General features: G+C 37.9%; 1 protein-coding gene across 11 annotated transcripts in view; it reads left to right on the top strand.

The window, feature by feature from the left end:
• The window catches only part of MAP2K5 (mitogen-activated protein kinase kinase 5), a 269,517-nt gene that overhangs the window by 69,571 nt on the left and 176,368 nt on the right, over positions 1 to 23,578 (top strand). For all 11 annotated transcript variants that reach the window (XM_027067609.2, XM_027067613.2, XM_027067608.2 and 8 more), the window contains exon 9: positions 20,127 to 20,166. In XM_027067609.2, the coding sequence (XP_026923410.1) occupies positions 20,127 to 20,166 (40 nt within the window). The remainder of the gene's footprint in view (positions 1 to 20,126; positions 20,167 to 23,578) is intronic.

The following is a 23,578-nucleotide window of genomic DNA, read 5'->3' as shown; positions in this document are numbered from 1 at the left end:
TTACAGAATGGATTTTTACCACAAACCCGTGTACTAAGTTTCGGTGCACCATTTATTTCTTTTCACTTTTAACTTTTTTTGAAGGTAATTCCTAGTGAGCGTGGCAGGGTACAAGAGCTGTAGTAACTGACTGTCAGGGCAAATGAGAAGTTTCCCTGCATCCCTGGGAGCCCAAGTGGATAGTTTCAGGGCCCTGCCTCCCTCCATTCTACCCAAGGCACAGGCGGTGCTCAAATCCTGGTGGTCGCATTTCTGTTTGTCCCCAGCAGCAATGAAATATAGCTGGGTACGGTGGATATCACTGTCCTTGTTTGACCCTGTGAAGAGACTGAAACACCAAAATTAATGGATTTCCCTGAGGATTCAAAGCAAGACAAGGATAGAACCACCACTGAAACTCATACTTTCTTATTTATCCCTTTGTAGTGCCCTTCCTGGTGAATAGTTACTTTTGGTTCTGTGAGGAACTAAGTATGTGCAACTGTAAGAATTTCTGCTGGCCTGTTCAACCAAATATCCTACAGTTGTACTTTTTAATTTTATTTTTATTTTTTTGTATCAGGCACATGTACCTGTTCAGATGACCCATATGAACAAACCCTGTCTTCTTTCTTCCCTCCTTCCCTAGAACTTGTTATCTTGGAAGTAACGGTGATTAACCAAATGCTAAAAATGTTAATGCTTTCCAGCATATGATTCTCTTAAATTAGATCTTTGGGTTTTTCCCTTGTCCATGACTTTATGAGTGCATTTATGTGTGTATTAAAATCATTTTTGAGGAGTGCTTGGGTGTTCAGTCAGTGAAGCATCTGACTCTTGATCTTGACTCCGGTCAATATCTCCCTGTTCATGAGTTCAAGCCTACCCTATCAGCACAGAGCCTACATTGGATTCTCTCCCTCCCTCTCTCTCTGCCCTCCCCCACTTGAGCGCGCACGCTCTCTCTGTCTCTCTCACTCTTTCTCAACAATAAATAAATGAACGTTAAAAAAAAAAAAGTGGGGTGCCTGAGTTAAATGTCCAACTCCTAATTTCACCTCAGGTTGTGATCTCATGGTTGTGAGATCAAACCCCACCGTGGGCTTTGCGTTGACAACGTGGAGCCCACTTGGGGTTTTCTCTCTCCCTCTCTCTCTGCCCCTCCCCTTCACACACACACACACACACACCCTCTCTCGCTCGCTCAAAATAAATAAATACACGTTAAAAAATGTTTAAATAAATCATTTTGGGGGATCTTGTTGCTGTTTTTGGCTGCTGGTCTTTTTAAAGAAGTTTGTTTTTCTCCTCCCACATGGACTCCTTTCTCTCTCCCTCCCCCCCCCGCTTTAAAAAAAAATTTTTTTTAACATTTATTTATTTTTGAGAGACAGAGTGCAAGTGGTGGAGGGGCAGAGAGGGAGACACAGAATCTGAAGCAGGCTCCAGTCTCTGAGCCATCAGCACAGAGCCCGATGTGGGGCTCGAACCCACGAACGGTGAGATTGTGACCTGAGCCGAAGTTGGACACAAAGTCAGACGCTCAAGGAACTGAGCTCCCCATCCCTTTCTCCTCCCCTTAATCTTTAAAAGTATTTGTGACATCTTTAAACCTTAGTCTTCTGAATGGATTTGAGAATAGCACTTTCTCTTGACTAATCTCAAGGGACTTTATAAACACAATGTCGCTTCGTATTTGAAGAGCACGATCTAATAACATTTTATATAGTTTTGGAAGCCACTAGCTCAGAAAGAGTGTGGTCGGATTGAATTTGGAGTCCAAATGCTTTTTCTTCTTTTGTCCAAAATGTAGCTCCTCAACACAGGCACAGTGCTATGTGCAGGCAAATCACTCAGATTCCTTCTTGTTATAGATTTAAAGATGACTGTCCCCAGATGGTGGAAGGTATGATGGTGGTTTGAGTGTTGCTCAATTTTTATGTGAAAGGAAAAGTCCTTTCTGGCTTGTTTTGACCTAGTCATGATACACCCATTTCAGGAAGTCTGCTATGCACAAAAGTGCACAAAATGAAGATAAAGTGCCTCTCTCCAGCCTGACAAAAGCCATTCCTTTGCAGAATGGTAGCTGCAGTGAAAGTAAATAAATGAATGGACAGCAATCACAGCCTAGTTGATGAAACTGTTCAATTAAAGCACAGGCATTTACATGGTGTAATTTCCCTAAATTGCCAATGAGCCCCTTTAGACACAACCAGTGTTCAAATTGATTTCAGCATTGATTTTGGCTGAAGCTGATAAATTTCTGCTTGTTAGTTAAAGTAATTTTGCAGAAGACTTTGTACTGTGGTATTGAAGTGTTCATTTAGCTGATGGTTAAAAGAGGAGTTATTTACAGAGGCCTCTACTGTTGTTCTGAGATGGGACAATTCCCCAATCATCTTTTACTTTTAATTTTTTAGGCTTCAGTATACCAATCAATAGGTGATTGAAACTGATTAAAACTTATCCAACCAGCTGCCTATGGCAGTTTAATTAGAAGCTGGATGATTCTTAAATTAAAGTTGTCTTGTTTTCATTGCATAGCCATCTTCCAGAAGGGTAAGAGACTAACAGTGCTGAAAACTTCAAGTCTCGCTTTGTTGAGGTATCTCACAAATGTTCAGTCACATGGTAGCTATTCCTAAGGCAACTCAAAAATGTATTCAGAGGCTTTGGCCGTTATAGAGATTACAAGTAATAATGTACGTACTTGTTAGTCAAGGAATTTTGTTTTTCAGGCAAAGGGATAACCTGTAACGTAATGAGGTATGTGAAAGAACAGCTATTGGTGATGTAGATCTTATTTCATAAGCAAGATGGACACTTGAGCTGAGTTTTTAAATTCTGCCATGCAGGAGAAAGCCAGCAATCATGATACACTATGCATCTCTGTGCTGAAAACCATCAGCTTTGAATTTATATTTTTATTTTGTTTCGAGGTCTTGATTAAAAATCAATCTCCAGTGAATAAAAACGAAACGTTGTTATATAAGTACATGTTGACTTTTCAACAACATTGTGGACAGGGTTATAGAAGAGAAATTTTTGCTTCGGAAAGATTACCCATTCTCATTTTCTCTAGTGTGGGACAATTTCTTGAGTTTTTAATGGAAATGGGTTCATATTTCTGTCATAGGGGACATATTACATCTGGTACTACAAGGAAGAAAGGAATAAATGGCTCACTTTTCAGAGGTGCATTTACTCTTTGACCCACTAGGGTGCTATTTAGTGTTCTAGGAGAGGTAATTTAGTAAATAGTACCCCAGTGGCCTGAAAAAGTTAATGCAACTCTGAAAAGTGAGTCATTCAATCGATTTTCCCTATTGCTTTTTAAACATCGACACGGACCATATCCAGAGAACCTTGAAGACAACTTGAGTTAGAGGATCTAGAAGCAACCAGTTTACGTTCACACAGGCTCATTGAGGCACACACTAGATTTGGCTTCAAAGGACTGGAATCCACATCCCGCAACAGTGCTTATCAGATGAGAATCTTGAAGCAGTTCTTGATCTCATCAAACTTTGGTTTTCTTACCTATAAAGTAAGAATAATAAGAAGAAATGTTTGTGCAAATCAAATAGCTTCTCTCTATAAAAAATATAAGCTATAAAAGCGTAATAGAATATTAGTTACTAGTTTATGGAGGTTTTCTGAAATAGCCATTTTTGTGTCTGATTTTAGAAAGTGTTTTATTGTTAGCTTTCCACAAAGAAACTGTAAGCAGATACCTCATTGTAATCAAATCATTTCAGGAGAGAAATTTCCCAGGTCGTTAATCCTCAGTGTGTTCCTGTTTTTCCCCACACGAATTGCCTAAATCGTGTATTTCTCTCATTCTCACCATTCAGCTTTATATGTCATGCCTCTCTGTTTTGTCCATCACATTCTTTCCAAACCTTTGATCAAGAGATCACTGTAATTGTAGCTTCCTTGGTCTCCAAGGTATTTAGGCAATATATTAAAAGACATTACTCTAGTTGATGTGGGGAGTGTTAAAGGCTTGAACCAGGCCACATCAACTTACGGAAGAAATATGGAGGCAGTGGTGACAACACTAACTGAGGCAGGTGTGGGAGCAAAAAGGGGTGTGTAACCAGAGTAATTAGAATAAGAAATGACAGAATGTAGGGCCACAGTAGCTTTTCTCTGACTGGAACTCTTTCTAACCCTGCCAGATTCCATGTATCATAGGTTAGCAACCAGTACCCTATGGATGATCAGCATCTTGAAAGAGTTGTTAATATCTGTAACCTAATAACATGTTTGATTCGATTCTTAAACAATCGCCGGCGGGGGTGAGGGGGGGAGGCTCTATTGCTTAACCATAAATTATTTTACAATCAGTAGTCAAGCATTTGTAATAGGTTTTTAGGCAGAATGAAGGTTGGCATAGACTGCTTTGAACTCGGACAGTTTACATAAAAAAGCTTCTTTTTACAACTGCTATTTACTTTGGATTTCCTATTTTAACAGCTAAAGCCTGGCTAATGTGTTCATCTATTATGGAAGGCAACAACTGTCAGTGTTGATTTCCCTGAAACTATTTGATTTTTTTTCCTGTGGATGGCTATTTTAGTATGTGACATATTGGTAAAATCCACACCCAAAGAAGTGTACCACGAGAACAAATTTCTCAAAAGATCAAGGAATAAAACAAATTTTCATGAACTGAATCACAGCTAATTTACATGTGGTTACTGAAAATGTGTCACTGAATTAAAAGATGATATCCAGGGGTATTAAAAGTTAATCTCACAAGATAACAGAAGATTTTTGTTTGTGTATTTATGTATATATTCACACACATTTATGCACTTGACCTTTATAAAGGCAAAGAACTGCTTTTCACTTGTTTGCTGTTGGCTTCAGAATCATTCAGCCTTACAGTCTTTTGGCATAATTTAATAGAATCAAGGCTCAGGTCCTTATTTTATTTAATTAAAAAAAATTTTTTTTATTGAGAGTGAGAGAGAGAGACAGAGTGCCAGTGGGGAGAGAGGCAGAAAGAGAGAGAGAATCCCAAGCAGGCTCCATGCTCAGCACAAGCCCGACATGGTGCTTGGCTTGTTCCCACAACCGTGGGATCATGATCTGAGCTGACGTCAAGAGCCGGATGCTTAACCAACTGCGCCACGCAGGCATCCCAGGCTTCTTATTTTTAAAGAGGAGACTCAAAGGACATCTCCTCAGGCCAAGGGTCTCCTTGTGGTATTGTTAACCCTTTAATTTCCATCATGTTCTGTCTTTTCTTTTGTGCCAAAGCTATAAAATCTTTAGGTGGAAAAACTTCTGAGTTGGAAAAAGACTTCTATTTGTTATTCTAAATCTACATAAAATCAGAGTTACTTTTTTTTTTTTTGGTGAATAAATAAAATATATAACGAGCAAGGAAACAGCATCTATAATTATGGAAACTGATGATCTTATATCGGATAAGGTATATGATGTATGGTATTGGCCTTAATGGATATTAATTTTTTAAATAAAGAAATAGATTTAATAATTAAATCTGAGGGGCACCTGGGTGGCTGTCAGTTAAGCACCTGACTCTTGATTTCTACTCGGGTCATGATTTCCCGGTTTGTGAGTTCGAGGCCCGCATTGGGCTCCACACTGACAGTGCGAAACCTGCTTGGGATTCTGTTTCTGTCCCCTTCTCTCTCTCTCTCTCTCTCTCTCTCTCTCTCTCTCTCTCTCTTTCTCTCAAAATAAATAAAAAAAATAATTAAATCTGAGTATGGTCAACTCTAACTTTCTATGCTAATGAGAATTAAGAGTTGTATAGATAATTAAAATGGATAACTAATAAAAAAAATCTCATTTTAGATAGTGATTTGTCTCCTCCCAGTCATACTTTTTGTCCTAATGAATTAGATCTCAGAGAGGTTTCTCTTTCACCTTGTCTCCTTTATTCTGCCCTACCTCTGACGCACATGTTGGACATATCTCTGTGGCATTTAAAGAACAGAGGAGCAAGGAATCCAGCATATCCCAGAAGCTTTGAAATCGTTGCCTGAAAAACAACGTGATTTTGTCATATAGAAAAGCCATTACTATGGCCGAAGCGAGCGAGTAACAGCAAATGCATTTGTAACTTTTATTTATTTAAAATAGTCTGTGCTCCGTTTCTTTTTTGCCTTGTACGTATCCTGTGAGAGATCCAGGGAGCAGCACAGATAAACATCATGTTCTTTCTTGCTTACCTAAAATAAGACCATCCCTTTCTGATTACTGGTTACTTCTTAAGCCAAATCCTAGCTATGGTTTTCATCATTTTAGTGACTGGATTCCTTTCTTAGGTTTCCCATTCATTTGGAGAATTTTCCAACAATGATAGCCCTCTATAAATAATTCACAGAGTAATTGTGTTCCTCTTTTCACTAACCTCTGCAGTATGTTATGTGAGAAGTAGAACTTACGTCAGTGGTGTTTACTCCACATGGTGTATGAAAGACGGTCTCTCTCCTGCACAGGACAGGGACCGTGGAGCCCTGGTTTTGCCACTGTGATTAAAAGTTATCACACATGCAGTTACTCTTGAGATCCTTGTTCCAAGGGGCAAAAACAGGGAAAGGTGTTTGTTTCCTTATTCATTTTAATGACCATTTTGCTAACAAATTGGCATTTCTAACATATCAGTTATACTGAACCTTGAAATATTTACAGTCATATTGTAGGCCAGCCCCTCCGTTCTGAAATTATATCCTACCTCACGATCAGTAGAGAAGCACAGATACTCCCTGTTATAAGTTTTTTTCTGCTCACAGTTGAAAATAATTTGATTAGAGCGTGTATAGAAGTTAATGTGCAGAATAGTGCTGTAGAAATTAGTTGCCTACTTTAATTGTATGAGATTGTACAAGCTTTATGAGAAAATATATGATCAGCTCTAGGTTATTTATTTTATGAACAGGAGTCAGCTGGGACGATTGATATTTTTTTGGTTCTCCTAGAACTTGAAATTCTAAGCGTAAATAATTTCAGTAAACATTGTAAAATACAGATGCAGTTGATCTTAGGCATGACATAAATTTGTGTGGGAGTCCAGATGTTGGAAAATGAACACAGGTTGTTTCTCCCTTATGTCCTGTGTGAATGTAGGACTTCTTAACAGTTTGTTTTGAAATTTTTCTTTTCCTTACACACTTTTAAAGATTCTTAGAGAAATTCAGTTTATTCACCAGACTGATGTGTCTTTTAACAAATTCTCATTAGGATTTATATGAAAGTGAGCCCACCTTTTTTAGCCTTGTATATATTGTATTATATAAATTCTTTAAAATGTCTTCTTTAAAATTTCAAGAACCAATAACAGAATTAATTGCATTTGTCCCCAAGTATGGCTTTGAAATCAGTCACGTGATTTTTTTTTGAGTCCCTACTCTGGGCAAGTTCCTGCACTTGGCAGTGTGGGGAGTAACCCCAACCTTCAGGGCCTCAGGGACACCATTCCCGGGTTCTGTTGCTGGCTGACTGTGTGCACTGTTTCATCTCCTTTGCTGGTTTCTTCTCATCTCTCCGACTTCTGAATTTGGAGTGCCTCGGGTTCAGTCCTCAGACCTTGTCTCTAATTAATTTATTTCCTAAGAGAGCTCTTGTGGTTCCATGGCTTTGCGTATCATTCATACGTTGATGAAACCCAAAAGCACATCTCCTACATAGTCCTTTGCCCTAAACTTCAAGCTCCTATCTCATTACCAGTTGGACGTCTTTTACGCATGTCAGAATTACCCAAAATTGAACTCTTGATTTCCCCTGAAAGCTGACCCTTCTGCAGTTGTTCCAGTCTCAGTAAATGGAAACTCTATTCTACAAGTTGCTCATGATAGAAACTTTGCAGGCACTCTTGATCCTTATTTTTCTCTCAGACCGTCTACCAAATTTACTCACAAATCCTGTTGGCTCTTCCTCAAAACTCCTTTAAGATACCAGCCACCTCTCACCACTCTTTTCCTACCAGCGAAGTCTAAGCCACTATTATCTCTTGCTAGGATTATTTCAGCAACCTCCCATCAAGTCTCCCAGTCCCTATCCTTGGTTTCCCTGCAATGTGTTCTCTCCATCCAGCAGCCAAAACGATCTAAAATATAAGCTCTCTCCCCTCCTGCCATGGCCTCTCAGAATAATAGTTGGAGTTCTCACCATGGCCTAAATGGTACTACACAGTCTGTCTTCCCATTACCCTTCTGACCTTGTCTTGCACAGCTAGCTCTGTTGTTTATTCCACCTCTACCTCAGGGCATTTGAACTTGCATCTCCTCTGCCTTGAGTCCTCTTCTTTCAGATGTCTAACTTTGGTGTGGTCCCTTACTGCTCAAATGTAACCTGATGAGAGACATTCCCTGATGTCCTTCCTACCCCTAAAAAAAAAAAAAAAAAAAAAAAAAATGCTCCTAATCTTGGCCACTGGTCGCTTGGTCCTTACTTTTATTCTTTTTAATTGTACTTCCCCTACCTGACATAATTGTGTAGTTATTTGACTATGGTCAGTCTTTCCTCTAGAACGTAAACTCTTAGAGCAGGGACTGTGGTTTGTCCTCTGTCCCATCCACAATGCCCATTCATTGTGCTTGGCAATTGGGAGACATACATTTAAGTATTTGTTAACATATAAACTAAGTTTCTAGGAGGAAAGGGTGTCATATACTGTGGTAGCAGTTGGAGATACAGAAATGAATAAAATGGACCTTGACACTGCCCATGAAACTTAAAGTAGGAGAAGACATAGACCCTATATTAAGAATTTACTATCGTATTTAATTAGTAATTCGAGTTTACAACATAGTTAAATAAAGCATACACTGGTGAAGTGAAACAATGACTTTGAAGAGAAACAATAAAAAGCAACATGTGAAGTATTGTAAGGCATTAGAGTAGTTGATGCCAATGGATAAATTCAACCATGTAGAGGTGCATGGGTGGCCCAGTTGGTTAAGTGTCCAACTCTTGCTATCGGCTCAGGTTGTGATCCTGCTGTCATGGGATTCAGCTCCACGTCAGGCTTTGTGCTGAGTGTGGATCTTGCTTGGGATTCTCTCCCCCCACTCCCCCCGCATTCTCTTTTCCCCTCCCCTGCGCACTTGTGTGTGTGCATGCTCCTCTCGCTCGCTCTCAAAATAAATAAATACAAAAAATCCAACCACACAAACCACAAGGTAGAGAATCTGGTAGGTGGAATTTTAATGTATTCTTTTCTTGAATCCCACCTTCTACATTCACACATATCCTGAACTAACCTTATTGTAAACTATTCTCTATGTGTATGCTGTCTGTACTGGAAATAGCCCAAGGGCTGACTTGAGATAGACCCAAATTTGAATCCTGTATTTGCCACTCATGAACTCTTATTAACTTGGATGAGTTTCTTTTTTCTTTTTTTTTTTAATTTTTTAACCTTTATTTATTTTTGAGACAGAGAGAGACAGAGCATGAATGGGGGAGGGGCAGAGAGAGAGGGAGACACACAATCAGAAGCAGGCTCCAGGCTCTGAGCCATCAGCCCAGAGCCCGATGCGGGGCTCGAACTCACGGACCGCGAGATCGTGACCTGAGCTGAAGTCAGACGCTTAACCGACTGAGCCACCCAGGCGCCCCTGGATGAGTTTCTTAATACCTTAATATTCCAGAGTCTGTTTTTATTATTATCTTTAGTGGCTTATGATACATCATAGGGGAGTTTGAAGATGTCTGTAGACTCTTAGGAATTGTCAATACCCCCCGTTTTCCCCCCTTCTGCCTTCTCCTGACTACCCCTTTATTTATTAACTCCTAAATATTTGAGTAGCTACTGTATGCTACATATTATGCTAGGGATTGATGAATGAAGTAAATGTGGTTTCTGCCTTCATGAAGCTAAAAAGTACAGGATTATATAGTCTAAAGCTGACTAGGTAAAGTTCCTCTGTTTTTGTTAATAAATACACCATAACTCTGTCATCTTAACTTAAAATTTTAGGTTTATTTTGCTCATTCCCACATTTTATAAATACTCTCTGACCAAAGTCTTTTGTATCTTTTTTCTCCCTTTCCACATCCACAATTACTACCCGAGTTCATACCACCACTACTTGCATAGACTACTGTAGCAGCTTTCTAAATGCTCCTTGCCCTTTCTGGTTTCTCCTCCTTTTTAACAGTATTGTGGTAATCTGCAGCCACAGTAAAGTTTAAAAAATTTTTTTAAGTTTGTTTATTTATTTTTGAGAATGACAGAGACAGTGTTAGTGGAGGAGAAGCAGATAGAGAGGGAGAGAGAATTCCGAGCAGGCTCCGCATCAGCCTGACATGGGGCTCAAACCCACGAAACCATGAGGTGACTTGAGCCAAAACCAAGAGTCGGACACTTAACCAGCTGAGCCACCCACGCGCCCCCCTAGAGTAAGGATTTTATGGTGCTCCTGGGTGGCTCGGTCAGTTAAGCGTCCAATTTCAGCTCAGGTCATGATCTCGCCATTTGTGGGTTCGAGCCCTGCATCAGGCTTTGTGCTGACAGCTCAGAGCCTGGAGCCTGCTTAGGATTCTGTGTCTCCCCCTCTCTCTGCCCCTCCCCTGCTCATGCTCTGTCTCTCTCTGTCTCTCAATAATAAATAAACATTAAAAAAATTTTTTTTAAGTTAAGGTCTGATCATATCACTCATCTATCCAAAAACCTTCAGTGGCTTTGTATTGGTCAGCAAATTGGGTACAGCAAAAGTTAAACAACAGTGCCAAAAGCTGAAAGACAATGGTATCCTTAAAAGACTATGAGAAAATATTTGTCTCAGTTATATATAGTGTCATTTAAGAGTGAGGGTAAAATAAATACACCTTCAGAAATTAATAAAAAGAATGTGTGTGTGTGCACGCGCGCACGTGTGTAGGCAGAGAGAGAAAGATAAATAGGGGGAGGAGGACGTGTTAGTTTAGCTAGAACGAAACTGAATCCAAAAAGGAGTAAAATGAAAGGAGGAATGGTGACTATTTAGATAAACCTAACTATATAAATTTTTTTTCAATGTTTATTTTTCAGAGAGAGAGAGAGAGAGAGAGAGAGACAGAGCACAAGCAGAGGAGGGGCAGAGAGAGAGAGAGAGGGAAACCCAGAATCCGAAGCAGGCTCCAGGCTCTGAGCTGTCAGCACGGAGCCCGACACCGGGTTCGAACCCATGAACAGCGAGATCATGACCTGAGCCAAACTTGGATGCTTAACCAACAGCCACTCAGGCGCCCCAGATAAACCTGACTATATAAAACAACAATAGTAGTGATTAGTTCAGGGACGTCAAAATGAAGTCAAACAAAAAGACTGGACAAAATAATACAAAGTGAGAAGGGCTAATTGGAATTAAAATATTCTAAGATTTTTATATTGTTTGAGAGAAGGATAAAGATAGCAATTAACTTACTATTTTGTTAAATCAGGGGTGATTATTAAAAATTGTATAAGTAATAACTAAAAGGCAAAGAATGGATATAGAATTCCAAAACAAATAGAAGGAAGAAAAGGGTAATAATCCAGTAAAGAAGAGAGAGAGAAGTATAAAGTAAATGAATTGGTGGTAGGAATAGATCCAAATGTATTAGTAATTACAGCAAATATAAACAGACAATAAATATCAGCAATTACAATAAATATATTGCAAATTAATAGATTGGTTAGGTTGAACTTTTAGAAATAAAGCCATGTGCTATTTTAGACTATTTTAGGATACATTCCTAAAACAAAGACAGAGAAAGGTTGGGGGGCTCCTGGGTGGCTCAGTCAGTTGAGCATCCGACTCTTGATTTTGGCTGAGGTCATGATCCCAGAGTCATGGGATCGAGCTCCACGTCACGCTCCACACTGAGCATGGAACCTCCTTAAGATTCTATCTCAGCCCCTCTTCCATTCTCATCTGGGTTCTCTCTCTAAAAACAAACAAACGAATAAATAAATTTAAAAGCAGAGAAAGGTTGAAAGGGAAAGATGGGGAGAAGGTACCAGGAAAAACTAATCAAAAGAAAGCTGTGGTTACGTTAATATAATAGAAAAAAAGTCCTTAAGGCAAAAAGTATTATTAGAGATAGAAAAAACTACTATATAATGATAGAAGAAGAGGACTGTGATTACATAACAGCCCAGAACTTACATGTAACTAACAACAATCTTAAGATACGTAAAGCAGAAATATTCAGAAGTACAAGGAAAATTTGGTAAATTCAGTCATAGTGGGATAATGCCTCTCAGTATTCAGTAGATCAATCAGACCAAAATTAGTAAGGATATAAAAGATTTTAACATCACATTTAACAGGTTAGTTACATAGTCATATATAGAACTCTTCATCATTTGGGGTGCCTGGGTGGCTCAGTTGGTTAAACGTCTGACTCTTGATTCAGCTCAGGTCGTGATCTCGCAGTTTGTGACTTTGAGCCCCACTTTGAGCTCTGCACTGACAGCGTGAACCCTACTTATTTCTCTCTCTCCTTCTCTCACTACCCCTCCCCTGCTCTTGCATGCATGCCTTCTCTCAACGTAAACAAATAAACATTAAAAAAAAAACCCTTCATCAATCAAATGAGAATATAAATTATTTTCAGGTACAGAAAATTTAATTTTTAAAAACCATACTAGGGCACAAGGCAAGTCTCACTGAAGTTTGTAACATATAGATCACTTTTTCTGACTGTGGTAGTTAATTTAGAAATCATTAATAAGGGGTGCCTGGCTGGCTTAGTCAGTAGAACACGTGACTCTTGATCTTGGGGTCGTGAGTTCAAGCCCCACATTGGGTGTACAGCTCACTTTAAATTTTAAAAAGTTGAAAAAAAAATTATTAATAAGTTAACCTTCTCCTACATTTGGAAATTAAAATGCACACATCTGAATAACTTATAAGTCATATATTATAATGGAATAAAAACAACTGATCAAAACCATATATGAATGCTCATGTGATACAGTCATACCTAAAGGGTAGTTTTTTGTATAAACATTAGAGAAGAATAACTAGATATTAATAGGCTTAACATCTAACTCAAGAAAAAAATTTAAAAAAAAATTTTTTTTTAACATTTATTCATTTTTGAGACAGAGAGAGACAGAGCATGAATGGGGGAAGGTCAGAGAGAGAGAGGGAGACACAGAATCTGAAACAGGCTCCAGGCTCTGAGCGGTCAGCACAGAGCCTGATGCGGGGCTCGAACTCACGGACCGTGAGATCATGACCTGAGCCTAAGTCGGACACCCAACCGACTGAGCCACCCAGGCGCCCCCTCAAGAAAAAAATTTTTGATGGCAGGGGTTAATTCCAAAGAAAGTGGAAGGAAAGAAACTTAGAAAAAAAGAATCAAAATTCAAGAAACAACTCAAAACCAACAGCTGGTTCCTTGGAAAGATTGAGCACGTGTTACAGAAAGAAGGCACAAATAACAAAATTTGGGTGAAAAAAGGAGACATGATTCTAGACAGAGCAGAGATTTTTAAGAGGATACAATGAAAATTTTATGATAAAATTAAAAACAGAAATTGAGCAGTTTCCTAGAAAAACTTTAAACTGCCTTAAGAAAAATAAAAAACAAAAATAGATCTGTAGCAATTAAGGAAATGTATTCATTTATTCATTCAACAAATATTCATAAAATGCGCCCAGCACAGTTTTAGGCACTGGAGATACAGCAGGGAACAAAAAAACAGAAGTACCTGTTTTCATGGAGCTTGCTTTCTAGCAGTGGCAGACAGATAATAAATTAATAAACGATGTTAGGTGTTGATAAATTTCTATGAAGAATAAAGAAGGAGAATGAGCTTTTTAATCTCAGATAGTCAAAAAAGTAACTTTGGACCTGAAGTAAGTGATGGAGCAAGCCAGTTGGAAATTGGAGGAAGAGTGTCCCAGGCCTAAGGAGTAGGTACGAATTGCCTGAAGCAGGAGGATGTTTGGAGGAGCAGAGTGAGTAGTGTAGATAAGGGAGATTGGCAGCAGCAGAGCTCAATGAGTAACCAAGGAGTCCTTCTAAGACTTTTGATTCAACAGTTGGAAATCTACCCTTAAAGTGGGGATGATGATAATAACTTCTCCTCCTGTTATATGTCGAACTATATCTCAGTAAAGCTGGGGAAAAATAATTCCTACTCCTAAGACTATGGAATCAATTAATTAAATGCATGTAGAATTCTATCCAAGTGACAGATTTTCTTTTCACCCATAAGTAGTATTCATTTTTTCAAACATTTATTAGGTACGGAGCACCTCCCATGGGCCAGGACTCATGCAAAGTATAAAGAAAGCAAAGATGATTAGGACATGGTAGTGTTCCCTGCCCAGTATGGGAGATAGATAGAAACAATTTTCTGCAGTGTACTAGGTGTTATAACAGATACTAAAGACTGAAGACTAGGAGAGGCCTCAAATTTTTATTTTATCTTCTATGAGGGTGTATATTAAAAGAAGGTATGTGAATTTTTAAGGTAGCTTATATTAACAGTAATTAACAAAAGCTTTCCTGTTAACAGAAGAATGAAAATTAGGCTTCTCATTTAGCAACAATGATTGGCAGGTGGTGTTTCTGCTGAGATGAACACCGAATGTGGTACTATCTGTAGTGAAAATAGGCTTTGGTAACGGGCAAGAGATAAACATGGTAAGAAATCTAGACCTTGAATCATGGTATAGTCCTAGCATTTTAGATGACTGATTCTTTGTCTTCAGCAAGTTGGTTCTACATGAAATAATACAACTTGCTTTTCTTAACTAAAAATGATACACTGCAGCCTTTTTCCAGTCTTCTTTCCTAAAGCTTTATTAGCCTTCTTTTGTAGAGCACACAGCCTGACTCTTAAAGCACAGAGAGAACTCTTACTCTTTCGGTTTTAGCAGGTTTTATTCTTAAAACACCTAGCTACTCTGAAAACTTCCCAGGATCCTGACATTTAATGCATGCTTACTATGTGCCGGGCCTTGTCCTCAGTGCTTTACCTGCACTTATCTTCTTGAATCCTCACAGCCCTGTAGGTGGGGACCAATTTCCACTTTCCAGACTTGAGACACAGTGAGGTTTTCTAACAATTTAAGTTCACATTAAGAAGTGGCCGAGCTGGAACATGCAAAAGAATGAAACTAGACCCTACTCTTTCACCATGTACAAAAAACCCCGCAAAATGGATTAAAAACCTAAAATCCTTGAAGAGCACAGGCAGTAATTTCTCTGACATTGGCCATAGCAACATGTTTCTAGATATGTCTCCTGAAGCAAGGGAAACAAAAGCAAAAATAAACTATTGGGACTACATCAAAATAAAAAGTTTCTGCACAGCAAAGGAAACAATCAACAAAACTAAAAAGCAACCTACAGAATGAGAGAAGATATTTGTAAATGACATCTGACAAAGGGTTAGTATCCAAAATATATAAAGAACTTATACAAATCAACACCCCCCAAAACAAATAATCCAATTTAAAGATGGGCAGAAGACATGAACAGACATTTCTCCAAAGAAGACATCCAGATAGCCAGCAGACACATGAAAAGATGCTCAACAAAACAAAACAAAACTCAACATCACTCTCCATCAGGGAAATGCAAATCAGAATCACAATGAGCTATCACTTCATGCCTGTCACAATGGCCAAAATTAACAACACCAGAAACAACACATTTTGGCAAGAATTTGGAGCGAAAGAAACCCTCTTATACTGTCAGTAGGAACACAAACTGGTGCAGCCACAGTGGGAGACAGTACAGAGGTTCCTTGAAAAATTAAAAATAGAACTACCCTACACCAGCAGTTGCACTGTTAGGTATCTACCCAAAGAATGCAAAAATACTAATCCAAAGGGATACATACACCCTGGTGTTTATAGCAGTCTTATTTACAGTAGCCAAATTATGGAAACAGACCAAGTGTCATCGACTACTGAATGCATAAAGAAGATATAGTATGTCTCTGTATATATACACACACACAGACACACACACACTGTAGAATATTATTCAGCCATAAAAAATGAAATCTTGCCATTTGCAACAACATGGATGGAGCTAGAGAGTATAATGCTAAGTGAAATAAGTCAGAGAAAGATAAATACCTTATGATTTCACTCATATGCGGGATTTAAAACAAAGAAGCAAAGGGAAGAAAGATAGAGGCAAACAAAGAAACAGACTCTTAACTATAGAGAACAAACTGAAGGTTACCAGAGGGGAAGTGGGTACGGGGATTAAGGAGTGCACCCGTGACGAGCACCAGGTGTTGTATGGAAGTATGGAATCACTATATTGTACACCTGAAACTAATATTACACTGTATCTTAACTAACTAGAATTTAAATAAAAACTAAAAAACAAAACAAAAGAAGTGGCAGAGCTGGGATCAAAACCTTGACAGTGACTAAGAGCCTACACCCTTCGCTCTTCTCCCTCTCATGGTAGGTTGACAGTGCTTGCAGAATGCTTCTTTGTCTGGAGACATTCAGATGTGGTGGTCCTCAGCCTGACTGAAATAGGTTGCACCTTTTAAGTTTTGAATTATGAGCTTTCCTGCCCTAGAATGCCGTTAAGAAAACTTACACATCACCACATATTTCTTTTAGGTCCTAAAATGTGTGTATTCTGCCACAGTTCCAATCTTGGCCTTGACGTTGATTGTTAAGTTGGGACAAGTTTTTTCACCCTGGCTTTTGGGTGTAGCCACTGTAAAAGGAAAGGATTAGATTAGACAATTCTTTATATTACCTACTATCTCAATAAATTATCTGATTCTGTACCAAAATTAAAAGTTGATGCCAACTTTTTGTCTAGTCATCTAAAACCTATTGTTCCAAATGAAAAAAGAAAGTAAGAAAATACAGATAGTAAGTGTTGCCCTCTGTTACCCATCTCCTTGTTATTTTAAATACTCAAAAAATTTATGCCAGGCTACTAGTTTGTGCCTTCCAAAAGTGTATATGTTGTTGTGTGCTCAATTTTAAGGGCTGGGAGTATTCCCAGAAGGTCTGTGCTGGTCACAAACAAACTGGAACACTCAAGGACTCAGCACTCAAAATATAACATAAAAATGCTTCCTTCATGCACTCATTGGAACAGGTAATTACTGTAGCAACAATAAACTAATTTGAAGTGTTAGCTGTTAATTAAAACAATGCAGAGGTGTATAGTTGTCTTTTGGTGTAACCAGAGCCTCCATTCAAACTTCATTAATCACTTTATAGTTAATGTGTTGGGGAAGGTCAAGACAATTGAGATGCAGTATCTGTTGAAAGTAAACAAATTTCCTTTTCTCCAGGTAGAATGCCATTTGCAAAGTTAAGGGACACGTTCAACTCATGACTGGCCTTGCCTTTGTCATCCACTTCTCCCTGATGATTAAATGTTAAACTGGTACTGTCATTGCACTGTAAACCAAACCTCCCAGCATCTTTATTGCTCGAAATTGAACCCAAACTTCCACGGATGAATTAGCGTGCGTCATAATTAAATCATCAAGCCTCCCCCTTTTAATTCACTTGGAAATAGGAGACCTTTCTTTTGGAAAAGACATCGGCCTTCTTGACAAGCTAATTAAGTTGCCAAACTGTCCAGTACGGTGTATACACTAGACTATCTTCTAGTCATCTCCTTATCACTGCTGTTGGTCTCAAACGTCCAAGTGTTGCTTGTTGTCCAAAGTAGCACCGCGGTTCTTTTTGCAACTTTTGAATCCTTGTGTATGCATTCAACTGTTCTATCTTCATATTTTAGTCCTTCGTTAGGAATTCTAATATGCAGCATTTTTTAAGTTTATTTATTTATTTTTTTAACATGAAATTTTAATATGAAATTGTCAAATTGGTTTCCATACAATACCCAGTGCTCATCCCAAAAGCTGCCCTTCTCAGTACCCATCACCCACCCTCCCCTCCCTCCCACCCCCCCATCAACCCTCAGTTTGTTTTCAGTTTTTCAGAGTCTCTTATGCTTTGGCTCTCTCCCTCTCTAACCTCTTTTTTTTTTCTTAAAGTGGAAATTGGAAGAATTTCTAGTATACAAGGGGAAAATAATATATTGTTATCTTACATATTATATTACCTACATTCGCACAGAATAAGGTTATTAACTTCCTTCAAATCACCTTTCAGATTAGCATAATCTAACAACTTCTCTATCAGGCAGTGACAATACCACAATGTTAGTTTTTATATACCAGTCTATCGTATGAGTTCAGATCTATCATGAGTCGAATCATGACCTGAAATGTAGCTTCACATTCTGAAAGTCTTATGTTAACATAGGTAATAAATTAAATGGTAATTTGTCTAAAACCAGTATATTATAGGGGTTCCTCTTATAAAATGTATACCACTGATGCAAAGTGTAAAATTTTTTAAATTTCAGTTTTATAAATGCAAGAGTATTTATGTATACTAGAGAGGTTGATATTTAGAGAAAGTCTTTAGACACCTTACAGGTTAAAGAACTCTTAAGTAAGGTGAATAGTTGCCACTTAATTTTTATAATCTTGCCTTTCTTTAAGTGAGATACACGTGGGTTTCTTTACAATTAATTGTTAAAGGCTAAGTTTACTTTCCGTAGTCCACTCAAATAGGAAAAGCAGAACAAATTTCTTGTAACACTAATATATAGGTATATACAAATATAGATATGTGTATGTCTACATATATATACACACATATATATACATATATAGATATACACATGTCTATATATGTATGTTTTTTCTAGTATTGCCTGAATTTGTAACATTTTATGTGTGAAAATTTACAAACACTTGATGGTTCTTAATAATGAAACCATTTTTATGAGTCAGTCACTTAAAAAACACTTGTCAGTGATTGCAAAAGGCCAGTAAACTTACTAAAATTCTGAAATTTGAATTACATACTTCAAATAAGTGAATTTTACATATATAATTGCACCTCAATAAAGCTGTTAAAAAATTTGTCAGAGCAGCCACACAGATATTTCTGCTGAAACAACAGAAACTGATATTTTCATTTTGATAATAGTAGAATATATGTTTTGTTTAAGAAATGAGCAATTTTTTCTACTGAGTCATTGCCAAGTAAACTATTGGGAGCCTGGTAAATATATTTTGCAACTTGGCAGGTAAAGTCAGGGAATTCCTAGGAAGCTAACTTCCACTGTCCCACATCTTCCCTGCCCAAACACCTTAACACAGCTGGGTGAGAAGAAGAACAATCTGATTTTGGCCAATTTGCAAAATCCTCTACAGTGCAAGATTTTAACTCTTGCAAACCGATTGTTTATTTATACTTTTATGGACTTGCAAGAACAGTGCTTGTTTATACTGTGTGGTTTGTTTAGACACTTTTATATAAGACGGATTGTCCCTGGATAATGGTCAGAATGTACCTTCCTTGCAGAACGTGTGTGAAAGGCCACATGTCACTTAAACACAAAAGGTCTTGATGAGAAGTAATGGGGTTTTGTTTCTGCAAACCTGATTCTTTTATTCCTTTTCATAAATGAGTGTGTTTCTTTTCCTTGATTTAAATTGTCATTTCACTGTATCTGATCATTTGAGCTTGTCTCTTTTCTAAAGCTTTTTTAATATTGAGAGATGCTAAAATTAGGAAAAGATGAACCACATACTTGAGCCTGATAAGTCTGTGATTTCTTATATGAATTTATATCTTAAGCCATAGCTAATCCCATGTGTTTTGAGATGATTTTGATGAAATGTAGAGATTTAGTTTACCTGTATATATAGTTGAAGTACACAAAAGGAAAACCTCCCACTTTACAAATGGCTCCGCACAGTGTTTAGCCGAAGACTTAGAAGATTCCCACACACACAGTCATGGTCAGTTGTGAGGATCTGGAGGCAGAAGACTTGGGTTTGAGGTGTCGTTCTGCCACTTACCGACTCTGTGCCCTTGGGAAAACTGCTTAGCTTCTCTGCCCTTCGGAGATCTCAGTCTCTAAAAGGAAGATAATAATACCCACATTACCTCAGAGGGTTATTTTCAGGTAATGTATAGTAAATCGTTGTATAAACCATTAAGCTCGATAGAAACATCTATTGCTCATGTTATGAGTGTTCTTTGAAAGTATCACATATCCCATTGCTGGCAGATATGTTCTAATTTATATTTACATCCTTAACCATTCTGTAGGTTGTTTAGGATCCCAAGTGATTTTGTCATGTTTTTTTCTTCCCATAGAGCATATCATGTCCCAAGTGGGAAAATATTAGCTGTAAAGGTAAGTGCTGGATATGTTTTATGAAATTCATGAAGTTCTTAATGCTCACTACTTTGTCCTTCTCTGGTTAGCTTTGAGTCACAGTTATTGTGAAAGAGGAGATGAAAGATTTGGATGGTATGTTATGGAAGCTTTGGTCCTGCTGTGATAATCAGCTCCTTCTCTCAGGATACCTTCACCAGCTCAAGCACTGTTTTCCTATCTGTTGAGTTATTTGTTCCTTTAGATGTCAGAACCCTTAGATGGTTGTCAATAATATATTTAAAGACAGTCAACTTTAGGTTATTCAGTCCAAGAGAAGGGAGCACCCCTATAAATCATCTAAAAAACTCAACTGTTTGGCCTTGCAAGGGCATTATAATTTCTCATAATTTCATACGTTTTGAATTACACTTAACCTTGGCTAATATTAAAATTCTCATGCATGATTATTTAGTTAGGTATGGCAAGGGGCTAATAGCTATTTCTGAAAAGGATTAAGAGCAATTTTAAAGAAAGGACACATTTAAAACAGAGCTGTTAGAGACTTTGAATAAATGCAAACAGCAGGTGTTTACAAATATGCTGTCTACCAGACCTGACCATAAAACTGAGCTTTAGAGCAAGGACTATATTGTTGTCACTGTATATTCCTAGATTCTATAAAATTTATAAAACATACTAGATGTTGAAGCTGAGTTGATTGAATGAATCATTTAAGAGTAGGTATGATTGAGGTTCCTGGGTGGCTCAGCTAGTTAAGCATGAGACTCTTGATCTCAGCTCAGGTCTTGATCTCAGGGTTGTGAGTTCAAGCCCCATGTTGGACTCCACACTGGGAGTGAAGCCTAGTAAAAAAAAAAAAAGTAGACATTATTGCTGTGTTGAAACTTCATCTGAGTTGAATGAATGAATGATTTAAGAGTAGATATAGTTATTCTATTTAAACTTTTAGTTTAGCCCTGAGTTTCTTGGCTGCCAATGCAAAATCCAAGTAACTTATTTAATAGTCATACTCTGAAAGAAAGAAATGTGCTATTTCTTCAAAACAGGCAGAGTTTCTTTTATTAAATCTTAGCAGTATGTTATTTAGTTTCTTTTTTTTTTTTTAATTTTTTTTTTTAACGTTTATTTATTTTTGAGACAGAGAGAGACAGAGCATGAACGGGGGAGGGTCAGAGAGAGGGAGACACAGAATCTGAAACAGGCTCCAGGCTCTGAGCTGTCAGCACAGAGCCCGACGCGGGGCTCGAACTCACGGACGGTGAGATCATGACCTGAGCTGAAGTCGGCCGCTTAACCGACTGAGCCACCCAGGCGCCCCAGTTTCTACATATTTAGAGATTTTCTAGATATCTTTCCATTATTGGTTTCTAATTTAAGTCTGTTGTGGTCAGAGAACATACTGTCTATAATTGGAATTATTTTAAGTTTACTGAGATTTGTATTATGGCCCAGGATATGAATTATCTTGTTTAAGTGTTTCCTGTGCACTTGAAAAAAATGTATAGTCTGTTTTATAGGGTGTTGTGTAAATGTCAATTAGATCAAATTGGCTGACAGTGTTCAAAATTTCTGTATGCTTTACTGCTTTTTATCTATTTGTTCTGTCAACTGTTGAAAGATGGGTGTGGAAATTCCCAGCAATAATTGTGGATTTGTCTGTTTTTTTCCTTGCAGTTCTTTCATCTTTTACTTAATGTTTTTTGCAAATCTGTTAGGCATATTTAGGAGTGTTATGTCTTGTTGATGAATTGGCCCCTTTATTATTTCATTACAAAGTGACCCTTCTTTGGCCATGATAATATTCTTTGCTCTGAAATCTACATTGTCTGATATTAACATAGATAGCTACTGCAGCTTTATTTTGACTAGTGTTAGCATGCTATAGCCTTTTATTTTTAACCTGTTATGTCATTCTATTTGAGATAAATTTCTTATAGCCAGCGTATAAGGGTCTTGTATTTTAGTCCATTCTCACAATTTCTGCTTTTTAATTGCACCTGCCAGACTGGCTTGTGAGGCTGGTCATCTTGATATACTTTGTTCTTTCCTACCCTAATATCATTTAAAACATTTTTTTTGGAAACTTTTTTTAAAAATTACTTAAACTTACAGAAAAGTTATAAGATGCTTCCTCCAGATTCCTCAGTTGTCAACAGTTAACTACGTTTGGTTTAAAAAAAATATATACACACACACACCTTGGTTTGAGAGCGTAATTCATTCTGGAAACATGCTTGTAATCTAAAGCACTTGTATATCAAAGTGAATTTCCCCATAAGAAATAATGTAAACTCAGATGATTTGTTCCACAACCCAAAAATATTCACATAAGAATGATTACAAGTGGCGCCTGGGTGCCTCACAGTTGAAGCACCCGACTTTGGCTCAGGTCGTGATCTCACAGTTTGTGAGTTCGAGCCCATTTCAGGCTCTGTGCTGACAGCTCAGAGCCTGGAGCCCATTTTGAATTCTGTGTCTCCCTCTCTCTCTGCCCCACCCCCACTCACACTCTGTCTCTGTCTCAAAACTAAAAAAAAGTTAAAAAAATTATATAAAAAAAGAATGATTATAATACTGTAATGTAATACAAAATAATAAAGAAAATATAAAATATAAAGAAAAATAAACAAAAAAACCTTTGTGGCTGGTATGAGGGAGACAAGAGAGAGGAGGATTATTGTGTAGGACGACTTTCACTATTACTAATGGAATCACTGCTATCTATTGGCTCAATGGAATCTTTTTCTGCACGGGAGCCATTGTATATATACACTCACACAGATGTTGACTATGGTACAGTGTTAATAAACTCTTGTCATATACTGTATTTAATGTAACTGGCAATAAGGCAGCAGAGGAAGGGGTCTATATCTGCAGTCAGCCTGACCTAGAATGAAGCAAAGCATTCCTAAGCTTACTCTTGTATGGAAAAGCAAAGGATTGTCTATAAGTGATCTGAAGTGACAAAAAAATACACAAGTGCCAGTTGTGGGCACCTTCCAATGTTCTGAAAAATCACTGACTTCTGCCAAACTGTGTGGCCTGAAACCAACCATCCAAGCATGGGAGATGATCACCCACAATCCTACAATGAGAGAGAGAGAGAGAGAGAGAGGGAGAGAAAACCTTTGGCTCAGTTGTGATCATGTGACATTCGGCATCACGTACTACTCATATTGCAAGCCATCGCTCATTTATCAAGTTAAAATTTATTAGAAGTGTTTGCTCGTGTTGCAGAACATTCACAGAACAAGTTACTTACAAACCAAGGTTTTATTGTGTTTAGGATTTGTTGAGATTCTTGGCTCTGTGGATTTTTAGCCTTCATCAAATTTGGGAAATTTTTAGCAATTATACCTCCTCCCCCAACTTTGGGAACTTAAATTCCATCTGTGTTAGGTTACTTGATGTTGTCCCATACTAAAAT

This window comes from Acinonyx jubatus, chromosome B3 (assembly GCF_027475565.1).
Source record: "Acinonyx jubatus isolate Ajub_Pintada_27869175 chromosome B3, VMU_Ajub_asm_v1.0, whole genome shotgun sequence".
NCBI classification, from domain to species: Eukaryota; Metazoa; Chordata; class Mammalia; order Carnivora; family Felidae; genus Acinonyx; species Acinonyx jubatus.
Note: the sequence above shows the minus strand (reverse complement) of the source record. Positions and strands in the feature narration are given on the sequence as shown.